Source organism: Drosophila yakuba, chromosome X (genome assembly GCF_016746365.2).
Source record: "Drosophila yakuba strain Tai18E2 chromosome X, Prin_Dyak_Tai18E2_2.1, whole genome shotgun sequence".
Lineage (NCBI taxonomy): Eukaryota > Metazoa > Arthropoda > Insecta > Diptera > Drosophilidae > Drosophila > Drosophila yakuba.
In genome coordinates this window covers 178,961-203,449 of record NC_052526.2, presented here as the reverse complement: position 1 = coordinate 203,449, position 24,489 = coordinate 178,961, and the positions used below count along the sequence as shown (strand labels likewise).

The following is a 24,489-nucleotide window of genomic DNA, read 5'->3' as shown; positions in this document are numbered from 1 at the left end:
GACTGAAGCAGTGACTGCGGCAGAGGCTGCGACTTCGACTTCGACTTCGACTTCAGCTTCGACTTCAGCTTCGGCTCAAAATATCGGTAACATCGGGGATCGGAGACCTCTGGGGTCTTGGGTCTTGCATGCGCGAAAGAGAGAGGAGCGAAGAACGATGGACAGGAGTGACGATATAGTATGTACATTTCTATATATCATATATGTATATATACATATACATATACATATACATATGTATGTACACTTTTTTCGGTTATGACCATGCTAAAATTAAATCATTTACACCTGCAGTCAGTCGATCGATGCTGGCTTTCAATGGCGTTTGGGCACTAGGAAATTTTGAACTACACTGGTCTGGTAATAAAAAATCATACTAACATAATTACAAACTGTCAATAAAACGAATATTTGTAATGTTTATGCAATTTTCACATACAACTGTGTAAGCTTTTGAATCCCGTTAGAATATTTTGATTTAATATTAATAGTACAAATAGTAGTAGTAGTTTTTATTTTATTTAAAATTTCCTTAATACATAACTTCTAATTAATACTTCATTGGTCGTTACTTATAGTGCATCCATTTCTCTCAGTGCACCAGCAACATTTACTTGCAGTTTTGGGGATGCTCTATGTTCGCATCGATCTCAGTTAACTGCTGCTGATTTCATAAGCCAAAACTGGTTGGCAGCTGGTCTCAAGGCCGTTTATTCATTCCTACGGTTATTCGTCGCCGTCGTTGATTAACCGCATTACACATTCGCCGCTTTGGCCGCAGTGGCCGCTTTTTTAACCGCTTCGACTGCAATTAGCAGGGCACGCAACATGCCTGCTCGTATGCAAGCTATCCAACAGATCATCACCCAGGTTTCCCCAGTTTCTCCTCCGCTACTGTAATATTATCTAATATGTGGGGCTTATTGATTAACCATTGCTCATTTGCTTACTGAGTATTTATGCAATTCAAGCAGAGAGATCACCAGCTTGATGTGACATAGTTTGGGATACGCATATACATAGATATATACACAGATAGTTCGACATTTGCGCACAGAAACTGGATGTATTCAACTGACACGTTAATTCGTTGTTCAGGGTGATGTAAAGGTTATTGGTGAATTTAAAATGAAGCCAAACTTAAAAATTAGCTGAAAATATTGTAATTTGCGATACAGGAAATTGAAGGAATTGATTTGAATAACATAAAACAATAAAGAACGTTCTAGTCGGGTGCCTCGACTCTTAAATACCTGTTACACAGTTAATAAGTTTTTGAATATGCACATATTTATCCACTACGTGATGAATTTGCAGATTCCACCTACGCCTACTCAGCGCAAGGTTGCTAAGGCAGTGGCATCAATCTCAATCTGTTTCGCACTTCTTTTAGCTGAGTAGCGGGTATCTGATAGTCGCGGCACTTGACTATCGCGTTCAAATACCAAAATTGGCAGAAAGAAGAGGTAAGAGCTTCCCTCTTTGCAGCGAGTGCAACGAACCAGGAAGTGATTGTGCCTTTTAACCGAATGTATGCATTATTAAGGAATCCTCAGCCAACTTTGGTTGTCCTCGGCATATCCATATTCGTGTTTTTCAGAAGTTTTGTAAACTTATTGAATTTCAAGTGATCGTCTTTACGGAATGTACGTCTGCATAAGTGACTCAAGCTACGCCGAGGTCAGATTAATAAAGTTACTCAGCGAACTGCTATGGATTCCACGACACGACAAGACACACATGCATGTATGTAAAAAATACGACTAAAATTGAAAATTAAGAATTAAAACCTGGTCCTTTTCGGGGTAAACAGGATTTCTTTTTGTCGGGAGCGACTCGAGGTCAGGAGTTATATTAAAAAACAAAAACAAGAATGAAAGATAGCTTCAGCAAGTCCAAAGCTCACATACCCTTGCAGCAAAAATATATTTTAAAAAGGGAAAAATTGCAGTTTATGATCAAGAACAAAACATGATAACAGCAACAGGATATAGTCATCAAAATAAAACCGAAATTAAATGTTTTGGAAGAACTGGTATATAAATATCCGTACTTTATTAGGTCGAACATTCCTCCACTGCGTAGAAAACTTCTGGCTTAAATCGATATACCCTCCGCAAAGGTATACAAATTACAGGGCGAGTGTAAGTGGCAGATGGATTGGTACTCAGGGCGGTGTCTCAAAAAAGAAGGAGCAGTACTTTAATGGAGCCTCATCTCGGAGTCACTTTGGAGGAAGTGACAGCATAGTCTGTTAATTTTTAGACACATTTTTCACAATTTTTGTCGAGTCTTAAACTTAAAGCCCAAAACATTAATATATTTATTTCTGCTGTCCTATGATAAAACCTTATAGGGCCTACACCGGTGGCATCACAATACGCATTGTAAGCCTGAAAAATACCAACATCCGGTATCATTTCAAAGGAACACAGCAAGAAGATAAAATCACTTCGGGTACCCACTTTTTTATGTAGTGTAAAAGCTCATAAAACTGTAATAAAAACCAGTGCACCAAAGGTGGAAAAAAAGAAAAGAAACAACTGTTATCCAACATTTCAAGTGTTCATGAGAGCGTATGTATACAAGTTTATTTGTACACACATTTGCATATATATGTGTATTGTGTGTATGTGTGTGTACGTGTGTCATATCTGCATACAGATGTACAAAAACAGGAGTGGCCAACTTGGAATGTTAATGCGGTCTGCAACCGTTGGCGTCGCCGAGATCTCCAATCCCCAATCCACTCAAAAAAATGTAAAAAAAAGACAACACTGGCAACAAGACAACAAGACAACACGTAGGCCCAGCCATTACCCGGCTCTTTTTCTCCCTCACTTGTCGTCTCTCTCTCTGCCGATAAGAGTTACGTGAACTTTAAAGAGAGTAGAGGGCGATAACTGACCGGAAAACTGGACAAAAGCCAAAAATAATTAGGTACCGCTCAAGACACTACACAAAAAACAATCGTAAAGATTCAATCTCTATATTTTGTTCATTTTTCTTGAAATTAAAATATTCTTTTAACTAATCACACAGATGTACTTAAAAATTGCTGCTTGAACTTCCGCAATAACATCGAAACTCATTACTTTTAATTAGAGGATTCGCGGTAATTTTTTACATATTGGATTTGATTGCTTTGTCTTGCTACGCATACTTTCCTGACTGTTTATGGACTTGGTTTTCCCATTTTTTCTTTTTTTATTTTGAACCTGGCCGCGCATGTTAAGTCAAGTAAAATTTATAACTGTCAATTATTATGCAAGAGCTGTGTGTGTTATAAGGGGAGAGAGAAGTTTAATACTGGTGGATTGAGGTGGTGGTACTGCAGGACGAGGAGAGGGAAACGGTGTGGACTCGACCCGCAGAGTAATCCAAAAATACCTGAATGCTTATAAACAAACTTCTCCCTGTGGAAACCACTTACGAAGTCTAAACACGTAGAATCCCCAGATGCTATAACTCTGGACAAATCTCTTGTGATCGATCACACAGAACTTTGGATTACTTCTTCTTTTTTTTGTAGGTGTCGGGTTGATCTTTCATCTTAAATTTAATAACACTATATTTTTGTCAACTAACCCCTCGATTTTTCTTTTTGGTTGCCCAACTATATGGGAGTGTTCCGGGAGTTCAATGTACCTCGATTCTTTATGGCCTTTCCAGACAGTTATGAGAAACATTTTAATAACCAAGACGACGTTGTGGGACCAAGTAATGGGTTTTACGTAGGCTGCCAATAAATGAATCACTTGGACAACATTTTTTCATCGAACATCAAAATAAGTATTTAGTTTTGACGACCTTCAAGTAGTTTCTGGTTGAAATATATCTGAGTAAGTTTGTGAGATTTCCTCGTTCGTGGAGATATGGAAATTAAGTTGAACATGCATAAAGGTCAACGGCGGCACTATTTAATAATGTGTAATTTCAAGGCTAGGTTTGATTCGGTGAATAAAATCCACCAAGAATGTTTTTCAAAAAATGTATATCACTTTCATTGATTATTTTTATACTGCACCAGAAATTTGCAAAAGTACATCTGTGTTTACTTCAATTGCATTTTTGAAGCTATATGTATCTTGATCTTTTTACATTTAGTCTTCAATTTTTCAATCAACCATAAATCACATATCAGTCATAACACAGTAATGAGCGTAAAAACTCCAAATCGAACGTTGTTAATTTAATTACTTATGACTTGCCTACAGTTATAAAGTATTAATTTTTACTTCATTTTGTTGTATTCATTTTGTGACCCACTTTAATGTGCTTTTGATCTCGCTTTTTGGCTGGGCTGCATTTGCTGCTCTAAAGCTTTAGTTTATTACGAAAATTTGTTTAATTTTAAACAGTTTATTTTGAAATTGAGTCACGACGCAACGCGAGTGTTGAGATCAAAGTAGAGACAGAGATCGAACTGGAAACGCTGCCCGAGAGTTACATAAATTGGCAATAAATCGATTCAGTAATCAACTGGCAAAGGGATCGTGGCAGACCGGAGAAGTCAACGAGAGGGACTGGAGTTTATATCTCGAGAAACTTAAACCAAAACTCAAACCCAAGACTCAAAAAAATGAAATAAAATATAATAAAAAATTTAATAAAAACATAAACAAATAAACCTGGAAAAAAACAAGACGAACCACCGTTTGGCATTTGCATACAAATGTGTCTACAGCCGACAGCCAGGGACGAAATACTATGTCAAGCGTTTTCAAGTAATATGTTCATAAAATGAAAGTTTTTACATTAAAATAGGGTACATTTGTGGATTATATTGTACTGCATCTTTTTGTTTGTATGTGTTACAATGGTGTGTTCTATGGCAAACGAATTTATTTAGTTACTTTCTTTTAATTAGGCTTTTATTTAATTTACCAATTTCTTAAATAAGTTTAAAAACGCCTTGCAACTCTTTGTGCGGCCTTGGCTGTCTTCGTCTGGTGCGGTCAGATGAACATGTAACAACTTAGGCTGTAAGTGACAGGCAGTCCCAACTGAAAGGTGAACAACATTTTTCTGTTCCCCTTTCTGTCTATTTTTTTCGTTTTTTTTTTTGCATTTTTGTTTACCTTTCTCGATGTGTCTTTTGGTGACATTTACCACGTTAACATTATTGCGGTGAGTGAAGCATCTCACAATTTTATTTAATATTTTGCTAATTTGCGTGGCAGTAAACTTGGTCTATTTTTTATTGCCAAACTTAATCACCGGCAAGAGCGCAAAAGCGTTCAAGGTTAAGCCTCAAGCCCAAAGACGACTTTAAATGCTAACTAACTAGTTGAACTCGATTTAATTCGTGCTTCATATCAAATCCGGTATTGTGACTGTAATTTCTAAGGGAGTTTCAAGAATGTCCTATGAGTAAGCTTTGACGTGGATTGGAAGCGATGTTGAAGCGGTTCCGATCGTGCGATTGATCGAGTTTGTGTTCGTGATCCACTTGTCTAAACCAGCACATGCCTTGAAATCTTTGAAATTACCAGAGCTGCGACTCACCTTTTCAGGTATTCTATCTGAATTTGTAGTCAACTTTCGTGTGTTAGATTATTGCTTACGCGAATTAGTCCATATTAATTAGTTTCCATAAAACAAAGTGTGTGTAAAGTGCATCGCATAGACACAGCAATAGTGTCGTTTTCATTCAGATATTTTTTGATTAAAACCAAAATTGATGCACCGATAAAACCGACAAAAACTGTAAGCGTTTTGGCATCGGCATTATAACCTAGTATCGCATAACCAGCAAAATAGTACATATGATGGGTATACATAATATACATATAATCATCACCAATTAACACTGCTAGCAAACTGTTGGATTTCCAGATAGTCATTTATGGTCTTGCGATGCTTTCATTTCCCCGAAGAAATCAGTTAAATACCAAAGACCGGGCCCGAAAGTCAAGACTACTCTCATCCTCAATTAATCCACCTGAGAAAAGTGTGTTTTCCTTAAAATCGCCACTTGGCACTTCTTTAATACAAAACTTGTAAGCAAAATCGTGAATAGAACAAGGGAGTTCCTCGCCTATCAAATGCCCGAAACTCAACTTGTAGTACTTTTAAAAAATGAAATAATTCATTACAATTTTGGGTGTGACAACCTTTCGCTTAATTGTGGGTGTTGGAGTGGGCGAGGCCGAGACAAATGATGCAGTGTAGGCGTGACAGTCATTAGTCTAATTTTAGTATTTAATTGAATAAAGTAAAAATTACATGCTCATTAAATAGTTACGAGAGGTCATTGCGGGTTTAAATATCACAGGTCCAATCAAAAGAAAACCAGAAATTCTCTGCTGACTGAAGGTTATAAAACGTTCCTTACTCTTTGTAAAATTGAAATAAGCAAATAAAACAAACTAAGTGCAATTTTATAACCAACATTTGTTAAACAAATTTCTAAATTCGTATTTCGCATAAACACTCCCATAACTTTTCAAAAGTAACGTTAAGACTTTTATTTTCAGTTACAATGTATTTAAGGTTTTACATTTGGAGCTGCGTAACTTGGTACTAACACACGGTAATGGCTTTTTCGGTTTGTGTCTTCGCTAAGAATTAGTTCAATGCTCAAATAAGACAAAAAAGATGGCGCCACAGTAACTTTTTGTGCAACTTTTGGAACTAACGTATACTTGTTTTATTTTTTGAAGCCCTGGTCAAGTGTTGACAAACGAAAAAATACAAATAAGAATTCGCGCTTGCTAGGTTTAGTTTTTATTTTCTTTATAAATTATTAATTATACCAACTACGCGAAGAGTAAAAGGGGTATATAAGATTCGTTATAGGTATCTTACAAACAATGGGAACCTACTAATCAATTAATTCCGTTTTCAAAAGTGCAGGCAGACAAAACCAGATAGACTAAACTAAGGGCTGTGATAAAGACTTTTAAATCCCAAAGTTTCTATTGCGATTTGATTTAAAACGCCAGACACGAGATACACCGATTTATGTCAACCCATGTTCATGTCCTACAGGAAGAGAATTGTAACTGGATTTTCAAAAACTTGTCTGTAAATTCGCAGCTCTCGAAAAAATGTGTGCCAGAAGAGAAAACTATCTTTAATGACAGACCGAAAATGAAAAAAAATATATATAAGAGGCATCGTGAGATAAAGGGGAAACACATTTGCTGCGCCTCAAGCAGGAAGTCGATGGTGCAGACCAACTCCGTCTGAAAATGCAGACACAAACTGAGACATCGACATCGGCGACAACTGCAAAGAGTGCGTAATTGCTTTTAAGCCTGAATTGCGAGGTACGCCCTGGTTGTCCCCTCCTAAAAACGTCTTACTATTAGCGCTAAAAGGTAAGCCTCGCAGCTGCAAGACTACGGAGCCTTAGCGGAAGAGAAATCGCCTTCTCGTTGGGAAGTATGTATAAATAATCAACAAATAAAACCCATTCCCCCGTAATTGTACAAATATAAATATTCGTGAGAGCAGGAAAAGTGGAACTTTATTGGTGGTGAAAAGCCATGACAAATTGGCAAATTGGCAAATTGGCATTGATAGCACATAAATTTTTAATTTTTAAAACTAAGCCAAAACAAAAGAGGACAAGTGTAAGAATAAGACTTCCTCGTCTGCAATAGTCAAGTAATAAAACGAGCAAAGCTAATTTTTATGAGCGCCATCTAAGTGGTATTGTTATAAATACCCTCACTCGTAGAGTAAAAGCGTATAGAATTCAAGTCCACGCAAGTATATTGGCGTGTAAGACTCCCATTTAAATGCGTAACTAACGTACAACCAAACGAGCCAATTTCTTTGACATTCGAGTCAGGTCCACCTATTTAAAGGCATAACACTTTAAATTTTAAATCTGCAAGATGTAATGCATTTCTTAAATAATACAAAAATCTCAGGATTATTGTCGTATACAACATAACCTGGCAGGCGACCTGATTCAAGTTTGATGGCAATAGAAAAAGTATGTCGAATACGGAGTTTGCAATCGGCTTGCCAAAAACAATAATTTTGTGACCTCAGCGCATTCAATGGCACATCTGGCCACTTGGATGAATTAACCGACTCCATCTCGTTATGGCCACCGATTTCGAGCTATGTTTGAGCATTATCTTGTGCAATAGTTTTTGCAGCCCTTTTAGCGTGCCCTTTGCCGTATTTGATTTTTATCGTATGTTTGTTTTGCACAAATGTTAAGATTATTAATATACAGGACCAGTATGATTTAGGCCAACGATCAACGACATGAAAAGACCCAGAGGAGCGTAGCCGCCTAGATCACGTGCTGGTCTATTGTTCGTTGAGCCATTCAAGAGCGGTAGCCGCAAACGGCAGGCAAAACAGTTGTACAATATTTACCGGTTTGTGAGGGGGTACGCAGCTTGACAAACGAAAATAAGAACGTCAAGCGTTGAGTACGTCGACTACCAGATACCCGTTACTGGACGATTGAATTATAAATATATGCGGAAGAAGTTAGTTATTTAGTTGGGTTTACAATGACATCTCTGTCATACTTCCCTAAGAACGCGACTTTTAATTTGTATGAACGATTTAAAATATTTTACCATGCCTTGTACTTTATGCCGTCGAAAAAGCTTTCTTCTACCTGCCTCACAACTTACAGCTTAGCTAGCATACCCCATCGCCTTACAAGTGGCGAGCGTAACATAATGCCAAACAGCTCAGCTGATCGAAAGCTACTAGTACCTCGTTGCTCCTGAAAACCAATGTCTCTCTCTCTCTCTCTCTCTCTCTCTCATTCTCTCTCTCTCTCTCGGTCTCTCTCTCTCGGTCTCTCTGAGTACCAACTCTTTACTCTACCACTCTTTACTTTTGAGCACGACAGCTTAAAAGTTTACGGCTGCGCAGGCGCCGCTCAGACCGTTGATGGCGTTCGCTGGAACCGCTTGGCACACGTCGCGTTACTTGGCCGCCAGCGCGATTTAAACCGCCAATTGACAAAGTGCGTTTTGTACCCCACTTTCCAGCCCCGTCACCCCCCAAAAAGAATGTGTGTGATTGTTCTTTATAGGTGTTTAGATGTTTACCATAATACCAAGAAAAGTACAAAATACATGGCCACACTAACTTAACTCATCGCATTTATTTTCATTTGTGTGTGTGTAGTGGTTTTTCCATTGTTTTTGTTCAAGTGCCTAATGCTTAATGGGGCGCCATCCATTTCCGCATTTACAAAGGGAGTGCATGATAATAATTATTACTCAAAACTGTAACGAAATGCAAATTAATTACAAATAATCGAATTAAATAATTTCGTTATTTGGCGGTTCCGCGCTAATAGTTTCCTGCACAACTACAATAGCAGTTGCGATCACAATAATAATAACGAAAACAACACCTTTGGCCAAACTGGTCGGAAAAAATTGTTGCAAAAGTGTTTTTTCTTTTTTAATTTTTGTTTTGCGTTGCATGTGGCAGCAAAAGCAGAAACTGCACAGCTATCCTGCACTCAAAATTTTACTTATTGCAGTTGCTGCTACCTAACAAAATCATTTTTATGCTCATGACTTTATGCGAACCGATAAGAGCAAATAAATGCTAAACCAAATAAACAAGGCAGCAGGAACGGCAACAAAATAAGCTTCTTTGGCTTAAACACAACAGTCGCAAGTTAATAATAATACTTTTATTTTAGTGAAAAACGAATTATTTGGTAATCAAAGTTATTATTGCTTTTTGTAATTACATTTAAGAGGTAAAATATTGAGCGAAATGGAAAAGTCTTTCTTTGTGTGAGGCTTTGGATAGGTATATGTTAGTCTTTTTCTGTGAGCCAGACTTGCTTTTGAACCGAAAAGAAAACAAAACAAATCTTAAGCCTGATCTTAGTTTCCACTCAAAGTCCGAAAGTGAAGTTTCACTTTGCAGTTTTCATTGCTAGTGTTGTTGTTTTGCAGCTTCGGCGACGAATTTACTGATAGAAAGGTAATTCCTAATAACATACTTGCTTTTGTAAAACGCACCAAGAAGACAAAAGATAAAATATGACAATGTCGAGGAAATTAAGCAGCCACATATGGCGGAGCAGCAGACAAAAAAAAATATTAACGTTATGGGGAAACACATCGAGAAAATCAGCAGATTCACCAAACCCAACCATCAGCAGAGCACTTTCATCAAATAACTTAGTTATCTGCGGCTGTCTGATAGTAATCTTCATTGCATCTGTAACCACGGCCAAAGCACCGGATCAGGAAGCTATCCATAAAAAAAATGGTATGTTATAAAGTATCTGTGTATCTGTTTGTATCTGTGGCTTAATTTGCTGCTGTGAAAGTGAAACTGTTAACTGCCCCGAGAATTATGAGACTTGAAGTCATCAACCAGCGGCCATTGGCCATAGCCTCTCGTCTTGTGATCAAGTTGAGCAGCTACCACTGAAGCAGCTGGAGTCTTTGATTTGTGGCAGCAGCGCTTTCACTTAGCCAGCCTTTGTTTTGATTTTCGTTTAAGTAGAGACATAACATTGGGATACCACCAAAACCACGCATACACCTCACCTAACCTATAACATATAATCATACAAATTAAAAATAAATTACACTCGGGTTACACCAAAAAAGAATCGGACTAAGTTTACATTTTCCAAGGCTAAGTATAACCCAAGTGTCCTATTTCGCCAAAAGTTATTACAAATTGTATCAATCATTTCGGTTTTGGGTCAATTAATATGTAGAAATCTCAGTTGGAGTTGCTAATTTTCCGGTTGCAGTTGAGCAAGCCACACAACAAAAGGGCGAAAAGGAAGTCAAACAAATAGTCAGCAGAAACACGATGTAATAAAAAATACATCAAAAATAGGTTATCAGGGGAATTGAAGATGGGAAAAAGATGCCACCGAAAACAATGCCAGGTACATTTTCCCAGACATCTCGCGCTGCTCTTACCACATTTTCTCCAACTACTGAAGGGAGTATAAGCAAAAGTAGAAAAACGGGGAAAAGCAGAAAAAAGGGAAAACGAGTACCGCAGACCTAATTTTCCTCGTGGTTCCGTATGCTGGGCTAATTTTCTCCTATTATCTGCCTTTTTGCGAACTATATTTTCCGTTGAGCCTCTCTTTATTTCCCGGACAAACTTTCCTTTATCATGTACCGTTTTCCTCCACTCGAAACCGAAATTATTTCCCCTGGGAAATGTCTTTATTAAGGCCAAGCTGTAATAAATAATGTCCTATTTCATATCTTTGCTCAAAGTCCTGATCGTTATTTTAATACAACAATCAGAAACTATATGTATTATATCCATATAAAAGTACATATACATATCTCCTTTGAGACTGCTGCGTGTGAGTCTCTATATTTAGAAACTGAATAGGCCGAATTCAAAAACCACAGATTACATCACAACCGCAGCTACCTTGTGACAATTTCCCAAGCCATGGGTATACGGCTGGTCAAAAAACAAAAAAGTTTATAAGAGCGGACAGATCTGAACAATCGGCGCACTGATGATGACGCCCCCAATTTAGGCCACAGATCTCAACCCTCAAGCATATAATGATCACATTGAATCTGAGAAAACTAGGCGTTAAATTGCAACTGAAGCAAACCATAATTTCCATTCATTTGAACAATGAATAAAATTTAATGAGCGCCGCTCTTATGATAACAATATTAAGTATGCGAAATAATAAGTAAAAACCCTTCAAAAAATGAGAAAAAAATAAACCGAATAAAAAATTTTTGATTATATCGTAATAACAGACGACCAAAAGGTTTATATTACAGACTGAAACTGAATGCAACTTTTTGAGTGAACTGAGAACTTCCTTTGCTGGTTAAAATATTCAACTGCCACAAAATGTTATTTTATTTATAGTTATAATTCATTTTTATGTATACATACTCTTGTCTGGCTTATTAGCCAAGTCGGTATGAGCATCGTGATCTCGGAAAGAACAAAAGCTAGAAAGTTGAGACTTAGAAGTTTAGAACGTGGTCACACCTCCAAACCAAATATTTTAAAAATGTTATTATTTTAATAGGACTTCCTTAGATAGATTTCTTGATCGATTAGTGAGTTTCATTTCCATTTACCAGCTTTTTTTAAACCACCCAAATACACAACAAAATTGTCCTTGTGGAGTCTGAGAATTGTGTTTAATTTAAATGGTGTCTTAACCTTTAAATTGCGCGACCTGATTGAATGAACACAGCTTCACTGAATTAAAATTACACTCATTTTCGGAGCACTGTGATTGAGAGTCGAGTTTATTGGCCAATGAATGAAAGCAATCGCAGCCAATACAATAGTCCGGGCTAAAAAGTAAATAAAACGCGGATACAAATGCCACATCAAGCATTTAGACGAACATATGACATTAAGTTAGTTATTAAATCAATTGTGGATATTTTTTTTTTCAAAGAATTATGGATATTGTGGATATCTCTTTTTTTTGTTCAAGGAATTAAGTTAGTTATTAAATCAATTGTGGATATTTCTTCTAAATAGTATGCAAAGTTTAGCAGCTTTCAACACATAAATTATACATCAAAAGTAACTCCGTTTCGGTTGATACCCTTTTCATTTAAAAAACATTCTCTGGGCTGATAAATTGCGTGCTGCGGCTTTCGCTCTATGTCCTAACATTTCGAATGCGATTTTCGAGCTCCAAGCGGTAAACTTGAGTTTTTTTTTCGTGCCTTTGTGTGTCGAAGGTATTTGGCGCAATTCGTTAAAAAAAAATGGTGTGGCAATCGACTTATTCAAACTTAATGATGTCTTCTTTGCTTTCGCAGGGAAAATAACACAAAATAAACGAATATAACGTAATTGCTCGGTTCGTTGGCCCATAGGATAATATTTTGAACGTCGTTTTGAGCATTTTGGCCATTTTCGACACGCACTGCTGGCTATTGCAATCAATCAAATCACAGCAAAGTTCCATTTCCCGAAAGCCAAAAAACAAAAAAATAGTAGAGACAACAAACATAATATACGCAGCTTTTGGAAAGGTGAATGCAAATTGCGTTATGAACATAATGACCGGTTTGTGGGTAGTGTTGAAATAATCGCCTCCCCCCACTCATAACAAAACCGACAGAAAATCAATCAGAAAATCAAATCAGTTTTGCAGTTGATTTTGTATTTGACGTCTGAGGATGAGCCAACTTTTTTAAGTGAACAGCAATCATTGTGGTTTCGTTTGCTCTCCTAAAGTAACAATTCGGAGGGTTTGGCCAATAAATACATACATATATATGTATGTAGTATAAATGTAAAGTGTAATATCACCCGAACCCGACATCATCTATATCTAAAGGCAGAAGTGTACGAGTATAAGCTCTCTTTTCTCTGTCATTGTCATCCTTTTGTGGACATTTTTATGTCCCTCAACCTTCACCTTGTTTGCCCAAGTAACAAAACCAAAATGAATGGTGCGAAATCGCTAGTTGCTCATGGGAAAAACTGTCCGTTGTCTACTTGTCCGGTGTACGTGTCATGGTCTATAGTTCCTGCCAGTTTTGATCTGAAAACGTGTTTGCCGTACGGCAACGTTTGCTGACTCAGCCAGTGAGCTTCCAATGCTCAATGCCCAAACGCTCACATCAAGCATGCGCCAAGTATGCAATTGCAACCTAATTAACCATTCAGCCACACAAAGTGCCAAAAGAAATATACGAGTATATACTTGTGCGTAAAATACCATTAAAATTCATTTTATTTCGTTTGATTCGACTTCATTTCAATTCACTCGACGTTCTGAGCGTAAGACAAATGCGAAAAAATTGGGGTTTTTCAAGGATTGGTTGGATTTTAGAATTTACTTAGCATGGGTAGTCAATTCTGGATTTTGCGCAGTATGAATTTCGAATTCATTGTAATGTTTGTGTGTGTTGCATTCAGAGAGTATCATGACTTCAGTTAAACTTTGCAATGCAGTAAAGAAGAAACATGCGATCAGTATCAATGGCTGAATCGCTATAATTTGGCATACATATCTGCTCAGGTTGCCGAAGCTAGCTTCCTTTCTTGTTTTTACTTGGTTTCGGAGAATACTATAATTTAAAACTAGCTTAACCTTCTAGCTTAAATGGTTCTGCCCGTTCATACGGACAGACGGATAGACAGCCGGACATGGCCAGATGGAATCGACTAGTGGTCCTGATTAGGAATATATAAACTTCAGATCACATGAGATTATGTAACACGGCATATTTTACCTGTATTCATCCAAACGTATTTAAGCATTTAATTGGCTGGCACATGCAATCGTAGGGATTTCGATACCATTGCCGAGTAGATTCACTAGACAAAGAAGCGCGCCCACTAGATTTCTCGGACGTGAATCTCGAAATAAAGAAAAAGGCGAAGTTTGACTGCCAGCAACTACTCGAAGGTGTAGCTCAAACCATTGCACAAGCGGCGAGAACTGCATGAATGCGCTTCTCAGTCTCTGCAGTACAAGAATACATATGTCTACGAGCAAATTAATACAATGCCTGGGCACCCATGAGATTCAATGCCCCAAGAATCGGTCACCCACTGCACACTGATCAGTGAGGCATGCATTGTCAGTCAGTCAGGTAGTCAGTAGTCAGTCGGCTAGTCAATCATTGAGGGCGGCAGTCGGCAAAACAAATTATGGAAAATGCGAGAGACCTCAGAAACAAAACGCAACTAACTAGCCGCCTGTCCTTGGCCAGTTAGCATTATATATAATTATATCTACTCATTCTGCATGATGTGATCATGAAGTTTTCATAGGGAAAACGTTAGCGGGTGTACGACAAAAAAGATTTCAATAAAACCTGGCAATGTTCTAGCCAGTCAGAGTGATTTATTGCACAGAATGCACTAGCATGCAAATCGGAAAATTTATAAATTCCGAGTAAGAATATGATTTTAAAAGTTTAAAGGGGTAATATTTTAAACAGCATTACATTAGCCCCACAACTGAATTGCTCTGTGTAGAAGAAACAATGACATAAATGTTAATTCTGTATATCTTAGACACTAAGCAATGCAACGAATTTTTGACTAACAAGCCCCGTGCGACGATTTCGCTATCGTAGCCCTTGGCGCTACAATCGTCTATGTAAAACTAAGATGTGCCTCAATAAAGTCTTTACTCAACTAACCTTCTGTATTTAATTACTCTGCGAACAACGAGAGAGCTCCGCTGTGTCTTTGGCCCTCAAGAGCATGATCTTTCCGAACTAACATAATTTGAATGTTTAGGAGAAGGAATCAGTGGGGTCCGAGCATAAACTATTTTATTTCTGCTAGCTAAGCTGAAAAGGTGTATATTTTTGTATATCTTATACTATTTACTGTTTCAAGCATTAAAATCAATTAAAAGAACCGTCACCGTCAACTAGCTGATTAAGATACTAGCGGGTAGTTTCCTTAGATTATTATTGGTAACGAATATACACAATTGAGGACCACACCATGGATAAGCTGGTTTAATACATTTTACTCTCGTTCCTCAAGGATTAGAGCTGTTAGCCCAGACATCGAATACCCTTTCGGCTGTAAACAAATCTTACTGTCTCTTAGATACAGATACATTTTGATGGCATTTGTGTTGTCCGTGAAAAGGCTCCACAAATCATACTTATTTCAGATACTGACTTCAGATTTAATAGCCAAGTGGTTGACATTTAACTACACAAACGTGTATGTGCTGCCATTGTTATTCTTGGCTTGGGTTTGACATTGGTGCTCATCATGTAGACAAACATCTCTGCTCCGCTAATAATGCCATTTTTACAGCAACCTAAGGTCAGGCATTAGGTAATTGTTGTTTTTGGAATTGAAAAATGTCATGTTCAATTAGTCGATCGCTCCGATAGGTCGATCGATATTGTAAGGCAAAGAGTTGGAAATCTTTGAGAGAAAATGTTTGCTGGCAAATTTAGCTACGGACAAAATAGAACAGGTTCCACGGTCACTTCCCAATCCCATGTAATATTCCCAGCCTGGGGTGTAAACCAGTCCCCCTTCCCTCACGCTTTACAATACTTTACGCTTTGTAAGCCATTAAGACAATAGCCCTGAGTAAGCCGGAAATATGGCCCCCGGGTGGGGAAAATTCGGCCTGGCTCCAATTACGAGCTAAACTCGGCTTAGCGTAAAACTGCAGCTTAATGAATCACTTCAATGACAATGCCGGGGCCAAAATAAAACTTAATGATAACACACAATTAGTCGAGCGGTTAATGAGGATGCGGGGACTGAAAGTCTTCGAGGGGGGAAGAGGGATGGGGGCAAAGATTATTTCATGAATGGTTTCTGAAACAAAGGTACAGTTTAGGTTTACCTTGCCCCTAAAGATGTAGTTGCTTTAAGAATTATAATGAATACATGAAACAACACATGGAGTTTTTAAAAACATACAAACACGTTTAGGGAATATACTCTTAATGGATGTTATTTATTAGATAAGTAAACCACGGGGATGTACACTGATGTGTGGAAGATTTATTTTAAGCTCTGGACTCGGAATGCACCTACCAAATTATAGACAGAAATTGGTAGGACCTTTTGTCATGTTGGTTTGCATGTTATTTTATCTAGAACCAAGTGCAGTCAACATTATCTTTAAAACTAAGTATTAGCATAATATAGTAAGCTTGTGATTTTAGCAATTTAAGATTTCATGAATTGCCTTTTTCGGTAAAAATTTGTTGTCAAAACAATTCGCGCATCGCATCTAACATTTGCATTTTTTCCTGTGTGCATAAAGTTGGTATTTAGGCAAAGCCTAAAGCTAATGGCGATCATGTTGGCGTGCCAGGCACATATCTGTAACTCAGAGTCTCAAAAGACTTAAGACCTAAGCTGAATAAAAGTGAACTGAAACTTAAAACCGAAACCGAAACCGAGAGCGAAACAAAATTGACTTGGCTCATGGCTAAAATACGGCTAATTGCCGAACAACGTGTGTTGTGTAGAAATTAGCTCCAATGCTGAAGTTAGAGCGCTTTATTCAAATTGGTGCAAACTCATTTATCAGGCGGAGCAATTACGGCTCTTCTTAGCCATTAAAGTCTCGGTTTCAAGAGCTGAAACTGAAATGGAAACAAAACACCAGACATATTGAAGCATAGCTTTCTTAATGTTTTTCGAAGACTTCAGTTCTTTGACAATTGTTAAATGCGAGTTGATGAAAAAATTGCCAACTGCATGTGAAACGATTGATCTTGTGTGCTCGGCATACATAAGCCACTCCCACACAAGCGCCACCCCTTAGAAATTTGAATTTGAGGCACGTTCGTGTTTAAGTCTTTTGTTTCGTTTTTGGATTTGTTTTTTTATTTTTGAGTCTGACATTTGGCGCTGCAGAATTCTTCTGCCTTTATTGGTCAAGTTAAATGTCAACCGCTTGCTTTGAACTTTAAAGTTCAAGTGTACAACCGGCATGCCCAACAAATTTTAATAATATTTCTTCAATGATAACAATTTGTTCTTTTCATTTATTATTGACCTAAGCATGCGGAAGCTAATCATTTGTATATTTTTAGATGTGATCTGGGAAGAGATGTTCTATTTTTACGATTTGGAATGGGGAATTTTTCGGAAATTATTATTAGAAGAAAGTATCTGGAGCACCAGCCATCTGTCTGCCCATTTGAACATACCCCCTGATATCGGAAACTAACAAAGCTTAAAAGTCATAGTCTCTTTTGTTTCTATAGTTGTAGTAGCATTTTTTATAGTTTGGCTGTTTGACTTTTAGTGTAAGCACCTCCAGCTGTCCTAAACCATGACTTAGATATTATTTATTCCTACATTGTGGTCCGGACCAACATCGTCTCCATCTTTTTCCAGTCAGTCATGCGAACACTTGTTGATAGTATTTAACATGTGACAATGCCCGTCAAAGCCCAAGAACATAGAAATTAATTATTGTTATTCATATGAGCGTTGAAAATATATAGGTGGCATAAGCTGACTGAGTGGTTAGTCTTGAAAAGCGATTTGCGCTGACTCGTCCGAGTATATTTTTTTAAGCGTACAATTTTTACCTCCTCTAGTATCTCAGACACCCAATCGTAGTTTGTATCCCAATAACAACTGACATTGACCGCCTGCATCGCCGGCCGGCTTCGCTCGAAAACTTGGAAAACCTCGACTTGCAGCTGAGTCATTATCATTATACGAGTAGCATAACAAACCATCATGCCGAAGCTGGCCAGATTCTTTTTGGCCAAGTCAAGTGCAATCGAATTGCAAATGAAGACAAGTGTAGTGACTAGCTGACTTGCAGCCTCGAGCTTGTCTCGCCTCAATGCGGAACAACATGACAAAAAGGTGGCAAGCTAAAAAGTAATAATACGGCAAATAGAAATAAAGACACAGGCAAAAGTCTCATTAAAATGCAACATAAAAAGCAGCTAATTGCAAACATTTAGTTTAGTATGCAAGCTGCTGTAACGACCTCGTAAATAATCGACGTTACAGCTGTCATTGTGAAAATCCTGCACCCTCTAGCTAGTTGCTGTTGAAAATACCAAAGGTAAACTATTCCCATATTACCTACTGTGAAATATTACATGAGGACTGATATGGTTGTATGTTTATAAATATGTAGTTTTGAAAATAGAACAGAGAAGTGAGTTTTCAGTGATTTATGCCTTTATGACTTTATCAACTCCAAGCACATAAAATCCATGGAAAATAATCCACTCCAAAAGTCACTTTCATCCAACCAGTTGTGAAAGTGTCGACACTTGCCGCTTTGCACCTTTGATTTGGAAAGTTATGAGGTGCTGAGTTAAAGCTAAAGCGGTGGACACGATCACAACCCACAGCCACAGCCACAGTCACATCTTTGTTAACACACTTGCGGCGCTGTATGTAGCAACAAAGTGCCGGAAAACCTTACGCTGCCGCTGATGAGTTGCCACAGGAGAGTGCGATTTGTGAAATCCAGGGGATAGATGATGCCAGCAAGCCGATTGCGCGGAATGGGGAGTACTTTAATTATGAGGAAGATAAAAAAGAATAGGGGCGCGTGGGAAAATTTTGAGAGAGCGAAAATACAAACAAGAAAGGCCCTAAATTAAAAATTTATTGGTAGTAACTCACTTTATGTATTGATCTTTTCTTTGCCGTTTATAATGCGTTTCCTGACCACAGAAGTTTCATGTTTCAATGTTCCATACATGTTAAATACCCAATTGGTATTGACTTTTTGCGAAGCATTTCAAACAGGTTGTAAAAATTAACTGAAAAGTGCTTTTCTAGCGTCGTCACTTGACATTCTTACTGTACCAAGAGTGACCATTGATAGTGTGAAAGATATATTTTGATCATTATTTATTATGGTGGACGCATAAAGGCGGCCATTTTACGCCCACTTAGACACGCATCCGATCGCTCCGTTGCTCATTGCAACACACACATAAACAGTAACGATGTGTTAATTATACGGCCAACGCCCACGACGCAATCAAATACAATCGTACATATAATCAGCCACAACCGAGAGACTGACAACTAAAAAAAATTAAAGAAGAGCCGTGGAAAAAACAATAACGACGACGACCGCAATGTGCAATTTTGTTGTAAGTGACTAAATAGACTTGCTCATGTCATGATGATCGCACAATGATATGGTTATACACATAAAAATATGTATATATAAAGTGAGCACACACCCGGGGCTTTTGTTGTAAGCACGACACGCTCAATTTAACGCTTATGCCCCATTGTACTAAACCATCTACATGGACATCTCCATACACATCTACACCGACATCATTATCGCCATCAGGGTCATCATGTCTTCAGATTTTATGTTAACAGAAAAAGCCAAAATTGTACGTACGATTATACGGCCGAAAATTTAAAAAATATTTCAAACTAAAATCAAAACATTTTAGTTTTAAACATTAAAGTCCGAAATCAAAATTTGGAAGTTTGTATGCTCATTGCAAAAACGAAAATAAACTAAAAAAATCAAACTGATTCTTGCCACTTTTTCAGACGAATTTCCGGAAGAGGACAGCGACATGCTGATGGAGCCAAATGATTTTTCGCCAATCACTGTACTAAAATCGCATGAACAACACTTCCATATGGCGCCCACAACGCAACTTCAGCCACAAATCCAGACCAGAATTCATCCTAGAGTTCAACCCAGGAAATTTCAATCCGCGGCTCAACAAAATGCCGATGGGGAGGAGCCATTCCGACCCATAGCCAATCCAAATACAAAAGTGGTTGGGGATTCCCATACGCAGGCTGCGCAAAATTTTTATCCACCATTCTACCATGAGGCTCCTCCATTGGGCCATTCCAGACCCTATTTCGGCCACGGCCCGCCTGTATCGGAAACAACTCCATTATCCCTGCCCCTTCCACTCTTGGCAACCCAACAACAACAGCCAGCACCACATCAGCGGACTTTCGATGCCAGTATACTTGGAAGTGGGGATTTTGGTGTGCTCAGAGGTGGAACCTTCTATCCGGAGGAGGAAATGCCCTATCACCCCGAAGATAACAGCGACTACATCTATGGAGACGCCAACAATGGACACGGTCGTCCATCCGAGGGATTTGTCCAGAAGTACACATATCCAGAGGAGCAGTTCGCCAATTTCCGCGACTTTGCCGATATCAACACGCCCGCTGATACGGCATTTTCGCAATTTGTGGTGGTCTATGCAGCCAAAAATGCCACTGCACCGCATTCACATCCGCATCCCAAAAACATATTTGAGCAGTTGGAGCAGCTAGACAGGGAAAAAGAGCTGAAAAAGACCGAATTCGAGGAAAAAACCTCTTCGAAAATAAAGTCGAAACTGTCTAAGACAAAACTGCAGAAGAAATACCGCAAAAAGGCAGCTCCCAAAGTCCAGGATCCTCAAGAAATAGAACCTTTATTAGCTCTGAGTTAAGCGTCAAACCTAAAAGAAAAGCCTAAAAAGCAAGCACCCAAACTTTCGATTACCGTTGTTAGTTTTATTTATTATATATCGAGATAAATGCAAGCCACAACAAAATGTAATAGCCACCCCAAATTCCATGTCAACAAATGCAAGCACTTTACCGTAACATATACTCGTACATATTTTATTTCTGTTTTTTTTTTGGTCTGTCTGCTTTTAATCTCGCACTGTTTGTTACATTTTAAAATTAGCCTGTAGTTTACTGCATATATATATTATATAGATATATATATCTAAATGTTTCGTTTTTGTCTAATTAAGCATAATTTTATTATGTGTGTGTACATAAAACCAGATGATAATTGTAATTTTACACCTAAATAAAAATGATTAAAAAAAAACAGTACACAAATATTCATTTAATAAATGCCTTCATTGACCCATAAAGGTTGACTTCAGGTATATGAGTAACATATTGTTTTTAATGCGTTTCGTATTTTGCGTAGAGAGCGTTCATCAGAGTGGTAAAAGAGCCTGCTGTGCGAAATATCTTTAAATAATTACGAAAAAGATTAAAATTACATAGATCAGATAGTAAATCATCAACAACCTTTTGAATAAAACAAAGTGAAAATGTTAATACAATGGAAAAGAGTATACTAACCCAAACAAGAAGAGGTCTGCCCAGTTCGAAAAAATAAGCACCTAGAACAGTTTCTCGTTGGGCGCGCTCAAGTGGAAAAAGGAAAAGCTTCCGGTGTTGTGGAGGAAGGTTTTGCCAAGGGATTACTTCGTATAGCAGCCTGGAAAATCGCTCAGCCTCCAAACGGACCTGTTCGGCACCAAAAAGATAGATGCACAACTGGGTCGTAACTACCATCGAAAAGAAACCCAGGAAGGCGAAGTTCTGGTTGGTGTGTGGCATTATATACTGGCAAATTACTGAACAATAGAGCACACAGATTATTACAACCTCCACAAAAGCTATCTCCATGAAACATAAATTAAATTGTTGCACTAATTTAAGCAGACGAGCGTGCTCGACGAATAGACCACTTAATCCGTAGTCAGAACGGTGTGGATTGAAGCAGGAGCGCATCCCCTTAAGTTGTTGACCGAGGCGACGGTATTGGGAGCTCAAGCCCAAAGCACACCATCCATATAAGGTATCCACTCCGGTGGTGGAGCAGCAGAAGAAACTCAACACGAATACCATCAAGCAGCAGTCCATGGCGTAAACATGCGGTTGAGTCACATCGTATGGCAGTCTGAGATTAGAAGAAAAAAGCATCTTAGTACATAATTACATGAAATTACAAAAGAGCTGGAAACGAAGGGAAATTGTCAACCTAAAAAATAGTAGTATAACGCGAATCCGCGAATGGACAAAAGATAACTCACAGCACCCGGAACGAGCTGACAGGCGCGAATTCCCCAGTGGAATGATACTTAAGCATGGTCAAAGCCACTGGCATCAACAGAAATGACACACTCGTGCCGGCACACATCATAAAGTAAACGGCAGCCATTAGTTGGCCCCTCCGATTTTGCGATCTCCACTCCGTGTCCCCGAGATCTTCCCCCGCAAAAGGCGCCAGTATCTGTTGAATTAGGGCCATCAGGTCGTGGGATTTGGCCAAGAATATAGCCATCTTCAGAAGCGAGGAGACCATCTGTAACCCGTGCATCAGGGCCTCGGAACAAAGCACGATTTGGTTGCGATGTTGAACCATAAAGGCGCACACGGTGCAGAGCTCGAAGCCTGTGGTCAGACACATAATACTAAAAAGAAGCGGAGATCGCAAAACTTTGCCCTTTTTGTCGGGCTGCAGATCCAAGCCCATCCGAGCGAAGGTAAAACGCTGCGTCCACAGATTCCCCAGAAACACCTCGATTAGCTTTGACATTTCGTTCTCTACTGAGTTACTGAGTTGAGTGCTGGGAAATCTAAACTAAGAATGATTACCCATTTGGGTGTATTTAAAAATGTTTGGGGGGCTGGCTAGAAAAACTTTGAACGAAACTCTGTTGTCGCCTAATTAGGCTTTAAAATACAAGATAATTTAGTGCCACGGGTAAACGGAAAAACGGAAAAACGGAAAAACTTGGCTAGGTAAAACGGGTTGGTTTGGCTAGCAAATGGTTTAATTATACGCTCGAGGCGATTGTCTGTCTAAAAACCCACGAGGCACCTGGGCAAAACGTACCTAGCACCTTGCTGCTAGCACCTTGTTATATTTTCTTGATAATAAGGAATTATAATACTTTTTTTTATTTTTTCTTAATTCCAAAATGTGTTAAAGTGTTTGAAATGTATATTTACAAATATCACCCCACCGTTCATCATAGCTAAAGGTAACGCTGCTGGTCTTACCAACTTGTTTTTTTTTATTCTTATATACTAGTCGTATAAACCATCATGGTCATTGTCAGCCAGAAGTTTTTCCTATTACTGATGTAACTTTTAAATTATTGATACAACGTGCTTGTTAGCTTATTCCGGAATTTGACATATCTTTTCATATCCGGAGGCTGACATTACTTAACGCTCTCACCACAAATTTCTTAGTTTTATGTATTTTCAAAAGATTTGTTTTCAGTTTGTTACTTAGTTTAGGGTGCTTAGTGTAAAATTCTGACAACTAGAGCAAAACCGGAAGAAAACTAAAAAAAAAAATATACTATTCACATTCAACACCACTTGTGGCCTTTTTACTGATTTGTTTTTTCGTTTCGTGCCGCTGAAAACATTATTGATATCCAAATCGTGAGCGTAATTGAAATTTATGGTTAATAAAAACGAAACGAAACTAACTATGATCACTTGACACGAAAGAACAGCACCAGAACATCCGAAATGACTTTGAACCGATTCGCCCACCGAAGTCACGAGTTTTTAAGTCAAAATAAGTAAAGCTATTTAAAATTTGGCATTTTAACGCTTATTTTGTTGGCATAATTGAAAGGCTGGAAACAGAATCCGTCGATGTATAATTCGTGAATACATACTAATTACTAAATGCATTATTTAATCTCAATAACATTAAGCAATAAATTCAAATGTCACAAAATTGTATTTCTTTAAGCCTTTTCCCAAGTCTAAAGTACCATTTCTGCTTACGCACGCACTTATTTATAAATTTATTTTTAAATAGCTGAGTGCAGAAAAGGAAGTAACTCTCACTCTTCTGGGGAATCACGAACACTACCACTCGAGTTCTTTTCATGCCATTTCTTGGCTACGCAAATATTTACAATCGAACTTTTACAAACCCATAATGGAGTTCACCTCTTCTTGCCGGTGGCGGCTTCTGTTTGCCTAACCACTTTAAGGTCTGAGGCTGTTCAGCCTTTTAGCCTTTCACAGTTTCCGACTAATATGCAAATAAATTGTAAGCAGTCACCTGTCATGCTGGCTCTTCAAGTCCCTCAGTCTCGCTGTATCTGTATGCCACCAAAGTGGTAGAAAAACCTAGAGGAGAATGCAGTTATATGCCTAGGAAGCGATTGTACTGTGTCCCTCAAACAAAGTAGGCATTTGCACTTAAAAAAATATAATTTTGTTAATATTGCGATGTTGTAAGGACAGTTTTTGAGCTTTCTAAACAATACTTAAATTTGAAGGACGGTGTGTTGT

At 38.2% G+C, this 24,489-nt stretch overlaps 2 protein-coding genes and 1 long non-coding RNA gene across 11 annotated transcripts; 1 reads left to right on the top strand and 2 right to left on the bottom strand.

Moving 5' to 3' along the window:
* Positions 1 to 8,850: 8,850 nt before the first annotated feature.
* LOC6523789 lies at positions 8,851 to 21,024 on the top strand. Of its 4 annotated transcripts, none has more exons than XM_002099628.4 (3): positions 8,851 to 8,950; positions 9,906 to 10,224; positions 19,948 to 21,024. In XM_002099628.4, the coding sequence occupies exons 2-3, from the start codon at positions 9,993 to 9,995 to the stop codon at positions 20,859 to 20,861; spliced, it is 1,146 nt and encodes a 381-aa protein (XP_002099664.1). In that variant the 5' UTR covers positions 8,851 to 8,950; positions 9,906 to 9,992; the 3' UTR covers positions 20,862 to 21,024. The 4 variants fall into 4 exon arrangements, with proteins under 4 accessions (XP_002099664.1, XP_039230019.1, XP_039230020.1 ...); XM_039374085.2 differs by having other exon boundaries at positions 8,856 to 8,998; XM_039374086.2 differs by having other exon boundaries at positions 8,860 to 10,224.
* LOC120321496 lies at positions 13,076 to 14,490 on the bottom strand. Its single transcript, XR_005561132.2, has 2 exons — positions 14,175 to 14,490; positions 13,076 to 14,115 (listed from the first exon to the last, which is right to left on the bottom strand). It is a non-coding gene; the product is annotated as an uncharacterized LOC120321496 (long non-coding RNA).
* Positions 21,025 to 21,266: 242 nt separating the features above from the next.
* Positions 21,267 to 23,510, bottom strand: LOC6523788 (odorant receptor 1a). 6 transcript variants are annotated; one of them, XM_039374076.1, is made up of 4 exons: positions 22,254 to 23,178; positions 21,826 to 22,120; positions 21,517 to 21,759; positions 21,267 to 21,462 (listed from the first exon to the last, which is right to left on the bottom strand). In XM_039374076.1, exons 1-4 carry the CDS (start codon positions 22,757 to 22,759, stop codon positions 21,334 to 21,336), a joined length of 1,173 nt encoding a protein of 390 aa, XP_039230010.1. In that variant the 5' UTR covers positions 22,760 to 23,178; the 3' UTR covers positions 21,267 to 21,333. The 6 variants fall into 6 exon arrangements, with proteins under 6 accessions (XP_039230010.1, XP_039230017.1, XP_039230005.1 ...); XM_039374083.1 differs by lacking the exon at positions 22,254 to 23,178 and adding an exon at positions 23,227 to 23,510 and having other exon boundaries at positions 21,517 to 22,120; XM_039374071.2 differs by having other exon boundaries at positions 21,517 to 22,120; positions 22,254 to 23,175.
* Positions 23,511 to 24,489: the final 979 nt, after the last annotated feature.

What these genes read in the sequence shown, in the direction of transcription:
- LOC6523789 (XM_002099628.4), top strand. Translation starts at nt 9,993, where the DNA reads ATGACAATGTCGAGGAAATTAAGCAGCCACATATGGCGGAGCAGCAGA. An exon ending in AGCTATCCATAAAAAAAATG is followed by an intron (nt 10,225 to 19,947) that starts GTATGTTATAAA and finishes CCACTTTTTCAG; the next exon opens with ACGAATTTCCGGAAGAGGAC.
- LOC6523788 (XM_039374071.2), bottom strand. Translation starts at nt 22,759, where the DNA reads ATGTCAAAGCTAATCGAGGTGTTTCTGGGGAATCTGTGGACGCAGCGT. An exon ending in GTCAGCTCGTTCCGGGTGCT is followed by an intron (nt 22,121 to 22,253) that starts GTGAGTTATCTT and finishes TTCTAATCTCAG; the next exon opens with ACTGCCATACGATGTGACTC. An exon ending in GCAGACCTCTTCTTGTTTGG is followed by an intron (nt 21,463 to 21,516) that starts GTTAGTATACTC and finishes TTTATTCAAAAG; the next exon opens with GTTGTTGATGATTTACTATC.